This window comes from Nothobranchius furzeri, chromosome 16, assembly GCF_043380555.1.
Source record: "Nothobranchius furzeri strain GRZ-AD chromosome 16, NfurGRZ-RIMD1, whole genome shotgun sequence".
Taxonomy (NCBI): Eukaryota; Metazoa; Chordata; class Actinopteri; order Cyprinodontiformes; family Nothobranchiidae; genus Nothobranchius; species Nothobranchius furzeri.
The window spans coordinates 21,349,358-21,362,294 of record NC_091756.1 but is presented as its reverse complement, the minus strand read 5'-3'; the positions used below and the strand labels follow the sequence as shown (position 1 = coordinate 21,362,294).

Genomic DNA, 12,937 nt, shown 5'->3' with positions numbered 1-12,937 from the left:
TGAGAGGCACTATATACAAGATTGTTTTCTTTCTTTCTCAACATTAAGGGATATGAGATGACAAGGTCTTTACCTATAAATTCATAAAACTACTGCTACTGGAAACCCATCTGGACCTGGAGCATTCTTATTGGACATGGTTTTAAGGGCGGTGCACATCTCCACCTCTCTAACTTCTCCTCTGCCTGCACCCTGATCTCACTGCAGATCACTGTGTCATCTGCAAACATCATAGTCCATGGAGACTTGTGTCTATGGGTGGGAATTGATATGTTTTTATCAATATCAATGGCATTGTCGATTCTGTCTATCAATCCAATTCCTTATCTATTCCCTTATCAATTCCAGAGTAGCTATACAGGTGAAAAAAACTAACTGCGCACGGCTCCTGCATTATAACTGTCAGTTTCTTTATGACAAATAGCCAGTTGTACCTGTATCGGTTGTAAATATCGTTCCAAATGTTCTCCTTTATGCTTCCTGTGAAGGCAGTCATCTTCTTGTTCAGTGCAGCGTTGCTGTAGCTTTTAAAATGGGAAAAATCTGACCATTGGTCAGACCTTTGTCACTGGAGTCTGCTAGTGTGGAGGTGTGTATATTATGTAAATGACCTTAACATGATAGGTAGTGTTAGTTAATTAGTTACCTGCAGTATTAATAGAAGAGGACGTTAGAACGCTGCTGCCGCTATGAAATTCACTAGACTGCAGCAAGTCAAAACACATCAATAACTTTAAGTTATTGCATATTTTGTGGCCAAAAGCTTTTGTATATTCGTAACGCTTCCTCCCTTAATGACATATTTACTTTGCAGATCGTCTCGTCTCGTCTCGTCTTCCTCCGCTTATCCGGGTCCGGGTCGCGGGGGCAGCATCCCAACTAGGGAGCTCCAGGCCGTCCTCTCCCTGGCCTTGTCCACCAGCTCCTCCGGCAGGACCCCAAGGCGTTCCCGGGCCAGATTGGAGATGTAACCTCTCCAACGTGTCCTGGGTCGACCCGGGGGCCTTCTGCCGGCAGGACATGCCCGAAACACCTCCCCAGGGAGGCGTCCAGGAGGCATCCTGACCAGATGCCCAAACCACCTCAACTGGCTCCTTTCGATCCGGAGGAGCAGCGGTTCTACTCCGAGTCCCTCCCGAATGTCCGAGCTCCTCACCCTATCTCTAAGGCTGAGCCCGGCCACCCTACGGAGGAAACTCATTTCGGCCGCTTGTATCCGCGATCTCGTTTTTTTGGTCATTACCCAAAGCTCATGACCATAGGTGAGGATTGGGACGTAGATCGACCGGTAAATCGAGAGCCTGGCTTTCTGGCTCAGCTCCCTCTTCACCACGACAGATCGGCTCAGCGTCCGCATCACTGCAGACGCCGAACCAATCCGCCTGTCGATCTCCCGATCCCTCCTACCCTCACTCGTGAACAAGACCCCGAGATACTTAAACTCCTCCACTTGAGGTAGGACCTCTCCCCCGACCCGGAGGTGGCAAGCCACCCTTTTCTGGTCGAGAACCATGGTCTCAGATTTGGAGGTGCTGATCCTCATCCCAGCCGCTTCACATTCGGCCGCGAACCTACCCAGCAAGAGCTGAAGGTCAGAGCTGGATGAAGCTAGGAGGACCACATCATCCGCAAAAAGCAGAGACGAGATTCTCCTGCCACCAAACTCGACACACTCCACACCACGGCTGCGTCTAGAAATTCTGTCCATAAAAGTGATGAACAGAACCGGTGACAAAGGGCAGCCCTGGCGGAGTCCAACCCTCACTGGGAACAGGTCCGACTTACTACCGGCTATGCGGACCAAACTCACGCTCCTCTGGTAAAGGGACTGAATGGCCCTTAACAGAAAGCCACCCACCCCATACTCCTGGAGCGTCCCCCACAGGGTGCCCCTGGGGACACGGTCATAAGCCTTCTCCAAATCCACAAAGCACATGTGGATTGGTTGGGCAAACTCCCATGCCCCCTCCATCACCCTTGCAAGGGTATAGAGCTGGTCCACAGTTCCACGGCCAGGACGAAAACCACATTGCTCCTCCTCTATCTGAGATTCAACTATCGATCGGACCCTCCTCTCCAGTACCTTGGAGTAGACCTTTCCAGGGAGGCTGAGGAGTGTGATCCCCCTATAGTTGGAACACACCCTCAGGTCACCCTTCTTAAAGATGGGGACCACCACCCCGGTCTGCCACTCCCTAGGAACTGCCCCCGATGACCACGCAATGTTGTAGAGACGTGTCAACCATGACAGCCCTACAACATCCATAGCCTTAAGATACCCAGGACGAACCTCATCCGCCCCCGGGGCTCCGCCGCTGTGTAGTTGTTTGACTACCTCAGCAACTTCTGCCCCCGAGATCGGACAGTCCATCCCCAGGCCTCCCAGCTCTGGTTCCTCCTCGGAATGCGCATTGGTGGGATTGAGGAGCTCCTCAAAGTATTCCTTCCACCGTCCGACTATAGCCTCAGTTGACGTCAGCAGCTCCCCATCCCCACTGTAAACAGTGTGAGCGAGTTGCTGCCTTCCTCTCCTGATCTCCTGAGGCGCCGGACAGTTTGCCAGAACCTCTTTGGAGCCGATCGATAGTCTTTCTCCATGGCCTCACCAAACTCCTCCCACGCCCGAGATTTTGCCTCGGCAACTGCCACTGCTGCACCCCCACTATGCGTTTGGGTCTGCCAGGTCTACGCGGCATGTTCCCCTGCCATCTGATCCAACTCACCACCAGGTGGTGATCAGTTGACAGCTCCGCCCCTCTCTTCACTCGGGTGTCCAAAACATACGGCCGCAGGTCAGATGATACGACTACAAAATCTATCATCGACCTGTGACCTAGGCTGCCCTGGTACCAAGTGTACCGGTGGGCATCCTTATGTTCGAACATGGTGTTCGTTATGGCCAAACTGCGGCTTGCACAGAAGTCCAATAACAAAACACCGCTCGAGTTCAGATTAGGTGGGCCGTTCCTCCCAATCACACCCCTCCAGGTCAAGCTGTCATTGCCCACGTGAGCACTGAAGTCCCCCAGCAGGACAATGGAGTCCCCTGATGGAGCACTATCTAGCACTCGTCCCAGGGACTCCAAAAAGGGTGGGTACTCTGAACTGATATTTGGCCCATAAGCACAAACAACAGTCAGGACCCGTTCCCCGACCCGAAGGCGCAAGGAAGCTACCCTCTTGTCCCCCGGGGTAAACCCCAACACACAGGCAGAGAGTCTCGGGGCTAACAAAAAGCCAACCCCAGCCCTCCGCCTCTCACCCGGAGAAACTCCAGCAAAGTAGAGTGTCCAACCCCTCTCCAGGTCTCGGGTTCCAGAGCCAATGCAATGTGTCGAGGTGAGTCCGACTATATCTAGCCGGTACCGCTCAACCTCTGCCACAAGCTCCGGCTCCTTCCCCGCCAGCGAGGTGACGTTCCATGTCCCAAAAACTAGTTTTCTTGTCCAGGGATTGGACCGCCAAGGCTCCCGCCTTGGTCTGCCACCCGATTCGCATTGCACCGGACCCTTCATGTACCTACTGCGGGTGGTGGGTCCACAGTTGGACGAGCCCATGTATCCGGTTCGGGCTGGGCCCGGCCGGGCCCCATGGGCGAAAGCCCGGCCACCAGGCGCTCGCTCACGGGCCCCAACCCCAGGCCTGGCTCCAGGGTGGGACCCCGGTAACCCTCCGGGCCGGGTACTCCGACTCTTCGTTTTAACCGCCATGAAAGATCCTTCGAACCGTTCTTTGTCTCACCCTTCACCTAAGACCAATTTGTCATGGGAGACCCTACCAGGGGGCACTAAGTGCCCCAGACAACATAGCTCCTAGGATCATTAGGGCACTCAAACTCCTCCACCACGATAAGGTGACTGTTCAAGGAGGAGACTTTGCAGATGTTACAAGTTATTCTGTTTTCATGCATTCTTGTTAAATACGACCAAACTTTTGAGTGTTTGTGCCGCATAGACGCCATGTTTCCTGCTTCTGTAAGCTACACAATGTGCGCAGTGACATAATTCCACTGGAACTGATAAGGGAATCGTTTGCAAAAGGGTTGGACGATTCCTGGGATTTGAAACAATGGGAGCTTTCGATTTCCAACCCTTCTCGTGTTGAACATCATCATAGAGCGATCCTTTATCCACTCCCACCTTCACCTTGGACTAAACTGTTACTCCTACAGCTCACCCCACCACTGTCTCAAACCTCACCACTGTCTCACTGCTGCCTCACACCTAACTGCTGTCTCGCACCTCACCGCTGTCTCACTGCTGCCTTACACCTAATTGCTGTCTCGCACCTCACTGCTGCCTCACACCTGCCTCACACCTAACTGCTGTCTCGCACCTCACCGCTGTCTCACTGCTGTCTCACGCCTAACTGCTGTCTCATACCTCACCACTATCTCACACCTCACCACTGTCTCACACCTCACCACTGTCTCACACCTCATCCCCTGTCTCACTGCTGTCTCACACTAACTGCTGTCTCATACCTCACCACTGTCTCACTGCTGTCTTACACATAACTGGTGTCTCTCACCTCACCACTGTCTCATTGCTGTCTCACAGCTCACCCCTGTCTCACATCTCACCACTGTCTCACTGCTGTCTCACAGCTCACCGCTGTCTCATACCTCACCACTGTCTCACACCTCACCACTGTCTCACTGCTGTCTCACACTAACTGCTGTCTCATACCTCACCACTGTCTCACACCTCACAACTGTCTCACTGCTATCTCACACCTCACCAATGTCTCACTGCTGTCTTACACCTAACTGGTGTCTCTCACCTCACCACTGTCTCATTGCTGTCTCACAGCTCACCCCTGTCACACATCTCACCACTGTCTCACTGCTGTCTCACAGCTCACTGCTGTCTCATACCTCACCACTGTCTCACTGCTGTCTCACAGCTCACCGCTGTCTCACACCTCACCACTGTCTCATACATCACCACTGTCTCACTGCTGTCTCACAGCTCCCCGTTGTCTCACACCTCACCACTGTCTCACTGCTGTCTCACAGCACACTGCTGTCTCACACCTCACCACTGTCTCACTACTGTCTCATACCTCACCACTTTCTCACACCTCACCACTGTCTCACTGCTATCTCACACCTCACCACTGTGTCATACCTCACCACTGTCTCACTGCTGTCTTACACCTAACTGCTGTCTCTCACCTCAGCACTGTCTCACTGCTGTCTCACAGCCCACCACTGTCTCACAGCTCACCGCTGTCTCACACCTCACCACTGTTTCACTGCAGTCTCACAGCTCACTGCTGTCTCACACCTCACCACTGTCTCACTGCTCTGTCAAACCTCACCACTGTCTCACTGCTGTCTTGACACCTAACTGCTGTCTCTCACCTCAGCACTGTCTCACTGCTGTCTCACAGCCCAACACTGGCTCACACCTCACCACTGTCTCACATCTGTCTCACAGTTCACTGCTGTCTCACAGCTCACCGCTGTCTCACACCTCATAGCTGTCTCATACCTCACCACTGTCTCACTGCTGTCTCACACCTCATCACTGTCTCACACCTCAAAACTGTCTTATACCACACCACTGTCTTATACCTCACCACTGTCTCACTGCTGTCTCACAGCTCACTGCTGTCTCACACCTCACAGCTGTCTCACACCTCACCACTGTCTCACTGCTGTCTCACACCTCACCACTGTCTTATACAACACCACTGTCTCACAGCTCACTGCTGTCTCACACCTCACCACTGTCTCACACCTCATCACTGTCTCACTGCTGTTTCACAGCTCACTTCTGTCTCACACCTCACCACTGTCTCAGTGCTGTCTCATACCTCACCACTGTCTCACTGCTATCTCACACCTCACCACTGTGTCATACCCCACCACTGTCTCACTGCTCTCTTACACCTAACTGCTGTCTCTCACCTCAGACCTGTCTCACTCCTGTCTCACAGCCCACCGCTGTCTCACAGTTCACCACTATCTCACACCTCACCACTGTCTCACTGCTGTCTCACAGCTCACTGCTGTCTAACACCTCACCACTGTCTCACCTCTGTCTAACAGCTCACTGCTCTCTCACACATCACCAATATGTCATACCTCACCACTGTGTCATCCGTCAAAACTGTCTCACTGCTGTCTTACACCTAACTGCTGTCTCTCACCTCAGCACTGTCTCACTTCTGTCTCACAGCCCACTACTGTCTCACACCTCACCACTGTCTCACAGCTGTCTAACAGCTCACTGCTATTTCACACCTCACCACTGTTTCATACCTCACCACTGTCTCACTGCTCTCTTACACCTAACTGCTGTCTCTCACCTCAGCACTGTCTCACTCCTGTCTCACAACCCACCGCTGTCTCACAGTTCACCACTGTCTCACACCTCACCACTGTCTCACTGCTGTCTCACAGCTCACTGCTGTCTCACACCTCACCACTGTCTCACCGCTGTCTAACAGCTCACTGCTCTCTCACACCTCACCAATATGTCATGCCTCAACACTGTCTCACCACTCTCTCACACCTCACCACTGTGTCATCCGTCAAAACTGTCTCACTGCTGTCTTACACCTAACTGCTGTCTCTCACCTCAGCACTGTCTCACTTCTGTCTCACAGCCCACTACTGTCTCACACATCACCACTGTCTCGCAGCTGTCTAACAGCTCACTGCTGTCTCACACCTCGCCACTCTCTCATACCTCACCAGTGTCTCACTGTTGTCTCACACCTAACTGCTGTCTCATACCTCACAGCTGTCTCACTGCTATTTCACACCTCACCACTGTTTCATACCTCACCACTGTGTCATCCGTCAAAACTGTCTCACTGCTGTCTTACACCTAACTGCTGTCTCTCACCTCAGCACTGTCTCACTTCTGTCTCACAGCCCACTACTGTCTCACACCTCACCACTGTCTCGCAGCTGTCTAACAGCTCACTGCTGTCTCACACCTCGCCACTCTCTCATACCTCACCACTGTCTCACTGTTGTCTCACACCTAACTGCTGTCTCATACCTCACAGCTGTCTCACACCTCGCCACTCTCTCATACCTCACCAGTGTCTCACTGTTGTCTCACACCTAACTGCTGTCTCATACCTCACAGCTGTCTCACTGCTATTTCACACCTCACCACTGTTTCATACCTCACCACTGTGTCATCCGTCAAAACTGTCTCACTGCTGTCTTACACCTAACTGCTGTCTCTCACCTCAGCACTGTCTCACTTCTGTCTCACAGCCCACTACTGTCTCACACCTCACCACTGTCTCGCAGCTGTCTAACAGCTCACTGCTGTCTCACACCTCGCCACTCTCTCATACCTCACCACTGTCTCACTGTTGTCTCACACCTAACTGCTGTCTCATACCTCACAGCTGTCTCACACCTCGCCACTCTCTCATACCTCACCAGTGTCTCACTGTTGTCTCACACCTAATTGCTGTCTCATACCTCACAGCTGTCTCACTGCTATTTCACACCTCACCACTGTTTCATACCTCACCACTGTGTCATCCGTCAAAACTGTCTCACTGCTGTCTTACACCTAACTGCTGTCTCTCACCTCAGCACTGTCTCACTTCTGTCTCACAGCCCACTACTGTCTCACACCTCACCACTGTCTCGCAGCTGTCAAACAGCTCACTGCTGTCTCACACCTCGCCACTCTCTCATACCTCACCACTGTCTCACTGTTGTCTCACACCTAACTGCTGTCTCATACCTCACAGCTGTCTCACTGCTATTTCACACCTCACCACTGTTTCATACCTCACCACTGTCTCACTACTGTCTCACAGCTCACCGCTGTCTCACATCTCACCACTGTCTCACTGCTGTCTTACACCTCACCACTGTCTCACTGCTGTCTCACACCTAACTGCTGTCTCTCACCTCAGCACTGTCTCACTCCTGTCTCACAGCCCACCGCTGTCTCACAGTTCACCACTGTCTCACACCTCACCACTGTCTCATTGCTGTCTCACACCTCACCACTGTCTCACCGCTGTCTAACAGCTCACTGCTCTCTCACACTTCACCAATATGTCATACCTCACCACTGTCTCACCACTCTCTCACACCTCACCACTGTGTCATCTGTCAAAACTGTCTCACTGCTGTCTTGCACCTAACTGCTGTCTCCCACCTCAGCACTGTCTCACTTCTGTCTCACAGCCCACTACTGTCTCACACCTCACCACTGTCTCACAGCTGTCTAACAGCTCACTGCTGTCTCACACCTCGCCACTCTCTCATACCTCACCACTGTCTCACTGTTGTCTCACACCTAACTGCTGTCTCATACCTCACAGCTGTCTCACTGCTATTTCACACCTCACCACTGTTTCATACCTCACCACTGTCTCACTGCTGTCTCACAGCTCACCGCTGTCTTACACCTCACCACTCTCTCACTGCTGTCTCACAGCTCACCGTTGTCTCACACCTCACCACCGTCTGACAGCTCATGGCTGTCTCACACCTCATTACTGTCTCACTGCTGTCTCACAGCTCACTGTTCTCTCACACCTCACCACTGTCTCTCTGCTGTCTCACACCTAACTGTCGTCTCATACCTCACCACTGTCTCACACCTCACCACTGTCTCACTGCTATCTCACATCTCATAACTGTGTCATACCTCACCACTGTCTCACTTCTATCTCACAGCTCACCGCTGTCTCACGCCTCACCCCTGTCTCATACCTCAAAACTGTCTCACAGCTCACTGCTGTCTCATACCTCACTGCTGTTTCTCAGCTCACTGCTGTCTCATTCCTCACCACTGTCTCACAGCTCACTGCTGTCTCATATCTCACCACTTTCTCATACCTCACTGCTGTCTCATACCTAACTGCTGTCCTACAGCTCACTGTCGTCTCATACCTCACCACTGTCTCACAGCTCACTGCTGTCTCATACCTCACTGCTGTCTCATACGTCACTGCTGTCTCACACCTCACTGCTATCTCATACCTAAATGCTGTCCCACAGCTCACTGTCGTCTCATACCTCACCACTGTCTCACAGCTCACTGCTGTCTCATACCTAACTGCTGTCCCACATTTCATTGTCGTCTCATACCTCACCACTGTGTCACAACTCACTGCTGTCTCATACGTCACTGCTGTCTCACACCTCACTGCTGTCTCACAGACCACTGCTGTCTCACACCTCACTGCTGTCTCACAGCTCACTGCTGTCACACACCTCACCACTGTCTAACAGCTCACTGCTGTTTCATACCTCACCACTGTCTCACACCTCACTGCTGTCTCACAACTCTCACACATCTTCTGCACCACTATAAAATCCTTCTCTGCCACTCCAGACCTCCCCCTGACCACAGCTCCTCTTAACACCCTGTCATACGCTTTCTCTAAATCTACAGAGACACAGTGATCCTCTATCTGATGTTTAGATCCTTTACCCTGAAGACGATATTACTTTTTGACATTCCTTGAACCCGTAAGCATCCTTGAAAGATAGGAATGATGTTCCTGATGAGAATGAGTGAGCAGAGGGATGAAACAGAACTGATGTACCTAGCAGCTTCAGCCTCTTCCTCCTTCTCCTGAAGTCTGCGCTCCATGTCTACTTTAGACTGAGACAACTCCTGCTGAAGCCTCAGAACTTTGGACTCCTCAGCCTGGGGACAGAAAAAAGAATAAAAAAATCTGCAAGAACAAATATGAGTGGAGAAGGTAGGGTGGGTGTACATGCACCACAGAGGCGGACTGGCAATTTGTGAGTTCTGGAGAATCCCAGAACGGCTTGTGTGCTCGTGCTGGTGATGAGCTAGCTTTAGCGGCTAGCGGAGATGTCTGTTTCATACCTCCAAAGCTGCCTCAGATTCCTCTAGTGAAGCCTGTATCTCTTCTTTTTCCATCTCAATCTTCTTCTTTGCTTTTTGGAGCTCATGGACATTCTTCCCTCCATCTGACAGCTGGTCTGCTAGGTCAGCGATCTCCTCTGGGAATCAAAGAACACGTTGTTGCTACCTGGTCATATTAGCTGAGCACTGTGCTAGAAGCAAATTATAATTTCTAATAATTTACTCAAAAACATTTTCACAAAAGTGCCAAAATGATGACAACTTTTGTTACATGTGTTTACCAACCATTCCAGCTTTTTTTTTTAGCTCACTGTAAACTGTCAGCATCTGCTACATGTGAATAAGACTGTTGGGGAAATGACTGTTTTGTTGTTGTTGTTTTTCTCAGTTAAATGTAATAAATATTTTTTCTTTAATTTGATGGTTTAAAATAAGAAAGGATCACAAGATGTGACACCTCTTTGGGTCAAACTGCATTCCAGTGTGGACAAAGTCAGCTGCCATGGCTCAGCCCCCAAACTGGTCTGGGCGTTACCCTGGATAATAGCCTGTCATTTTCAGCTCATGTAAATAACATTGTCCACACTGCATACTTTCACCTACTTAACATCAACCACTTTCAACCTTCCCTCACCCATAAAGACACTGTCATACTAATTAATGCTTTGGTCGCGACCTGTCTGGATTACTGTAATGCACTGCTTTACGACTTACCACAGAAACTTCTTTATAAACTACAACTAGTACAAAATCCGGCAGCACGTATAATCTCTACAACATCACACCAGTTCTCAAAGAGCTGCATTGGCTGCATCAGAGTCGTATCAAATTCAAATTCAAAATTTTACTGCTAACATTTGAAGCCCTACACAATATGGCACCACCCTATTTAGGCCAACTCATTCAGGTCCATACACAATCTCGCGCTCTGCGCTGCTCAACAGGCAAACTTAATTCTTATCTGAATCTGGTGCCCTTGGAGCCTGTGAGGCTGAAGTGAAAACTCCCCCCTCAGAAGAAATGTGGAATGCTGCCGTCACTATGGAAACCCTTTCTCCCTATCCCAGCCTGGGCGGGACTGTGACCGGTGAAGGCCGTGGAACCGGATCTAGGAGTCAGTGTGCCCTCTAACCCATTATCTCCCTCCCGTCCAAATGGAGGTGATGAGCGCTGCTCCATGCAGCTGCACACACTGAAGTGAGGAGAGTCCCAACCCTACCTCCCCACCTAGTGGACACTTAGGTTGTGTAATGTCTGAAGTCTGTGTGCATTTCTGTCTGAGGTGTTTTTTTTGCATAGCTAAGCTACCCTCTCTGTTGAGGGCAACAATGAAGTGCCTTTTTTCCCTCCCCCTGACTCTATCCTCATATAAACCCTCTTGATCTAATAAGGCAGTGCGACTCGTGTTGCGAATGACCACAATCACCATTTCTTGTCATGTGTCTATGTATGTATGTCTGATCTCAGAATTGTGTGTACTGAAACTCTAATTTCCCTCTGGGATTAATAAAGTATCTTTGAATTTGAATTGAATTGAATCATGTGTGAAGCTGTTTACCCTGGTAGGCCTTGCTGTCCCTGCGTACAGCATCCAGCTGCTCCAGGCACTCCTCATGAGCTGTCTTGAGTTTAAAGAGCTCTCCGGCATGTTGTCTGCTCTCCTTCTGGCAGGCCTCCACCTCAGCCACCAGCTCCTCACACTTCTGCCTCCAGTCTCCAAGCTGCTTCTCCAAAACTCGTTGCTTCTTATCTAGAGCCTGACCACAGCTGCTGGCCTGAGGAAGCAAAAATGCTGGGACCAAACCTTGGCTGCAAATTTTACTGCACCAGGCAACATGCATCTCTGTACCTTGTCCAGGTCCATACAGAGCTCCCCCACTTCTCCTTGCAGCCTCTGCTTGTTTTTTTCTAGTGAGGAACATTTGACCTGGGTGGCTTCCATGGTCTTCTCTGCCTCTTGAAGTCTCGCTGCCAGTCTCTTCCTGTAAAAAGCGCATCATCAGGACATCAACGTATACTGGATACATGTTATCACAACAAGTGGGTCACCAAAGTCAACACACTTTGTCTCCTCCAGCTCTTCTCCATGCTGGATGGCGTCAGCTTCATATTTAGTCTTCCAGTGTGTCACCTCGCTGTTGAGTTTGGAAACAAGGCGCTGCATCTCCTGCTTGCAGTCCTGCTCCTCTTCCAGCTGGTCCCTCAGCACCTCACATTGCTGCTGTACTGAGTTCAGACTGCTGCTGACAGCCTGTTTACACTGATCACACACACACACACACACACACACACACGCACGCACGCACGCACACACAGACACACACACACACACACACACACACACATTAATCAGACCAAACATCTGGATTCCTCTGGTCTCACTGCATAAACACTGACCTTGACTTCCTCATCCAGCTGTTTCTTCAGCTCCTCGAGCTGGGACTGGACAAGAGTCTTGGAGCGGGTCAGCTGGGTCACTCTGCTCTCGGCCTCCTCCATCTGTCTGCTCATGTCGGCGTTATCAGCTGACGGGACAACATATTCCTGTAACTGACCCCGGCTACACAGCCCAGCTATTTTATAATTTTCCCACTGTGGGACTAATAAAGGCATTCTCACACACAACATAATCTAAACAAGTCTTCTGCTTATCTTGGACACAGGGCATCAGCCATGTTTCTGGTAAATAAATTAAATCCCTGTTTTAGCCAAAACATGGCTCAGTATGGAGACAGTTCAGGGAGATTTGTTGGTGGGCTGCACCACCCAAAAAAGAACGATGAAGGGTCTGAAGATCCTGCCTACTCAAGATCAGAACTACACCAAGCAAGGTTCTGGTCCTAGAAAATAAAGACTCTGACGTGTATTCATATTTTGGTCTGGAAAAGCTCCTGGAAGGGGTGGGGCTTAAAACTTATAACCAATTTTGCTCTCTTTTGGCTTTATTTTTTGCATAAGTTTAGCTGAGATGTCTCATGATTTTTCTCCACAACCTTCATGCACTTGTGTGATAAGAATTCCGAACATTAAACACCCTCAGAACATTTATCATCCCCCATCTTTACTGCTGACAAACCTCTACTGCTCCCTTGGCTGTGATC

General features: G+C 50.6%; 1 protein-coding gene across 3 annotated transcripts in view; it reads right to left on the bottom strand.

Moving 5' to 3' along the window:
• Nucleotides 1–12,937, bottom strand: part of LOC107396504 (myosin-16) — a 71,397-nt gene that overhangs the window by 9,149 nt on the left and 49,311 nt on the right. For all 3 annotated transcript variants that reach the window (XM_070545480.1, XM_070545479.1, XM_054739864.2), the window contains 6 exons: nucleotides 12,234–12,361; nucleotides 11,900–12,096; nucleotides 11,686–11,818; nucleotides 11,395–11,611; nucleotides 9,837–9,973; nucleotides 9,547–9,650 (listed from right to left, as the gene is read on the bottom strand). In XM_070545480.1, coding sequence (XP_070401581.1) covers nucleotides 9,547–9,650; nucleotides 9,837–9,973; nucleotides 11,395–11,611; nucleotides 11,686–11,818; nucleotides 11,900–12,096; nucleotides 12,234–12,361 — 916 coding nt within the window. The remainder of the gene's footprint in view (nucleotides 1–9,546; nucleotides 9,651–9,836; nucleotides 9,974–11,394; nucleotides 11,612–11,685; nucleotides 11,819–11,899; nucleotides 12,097–12,233; nucleotides 12,362–12,937) is intronic.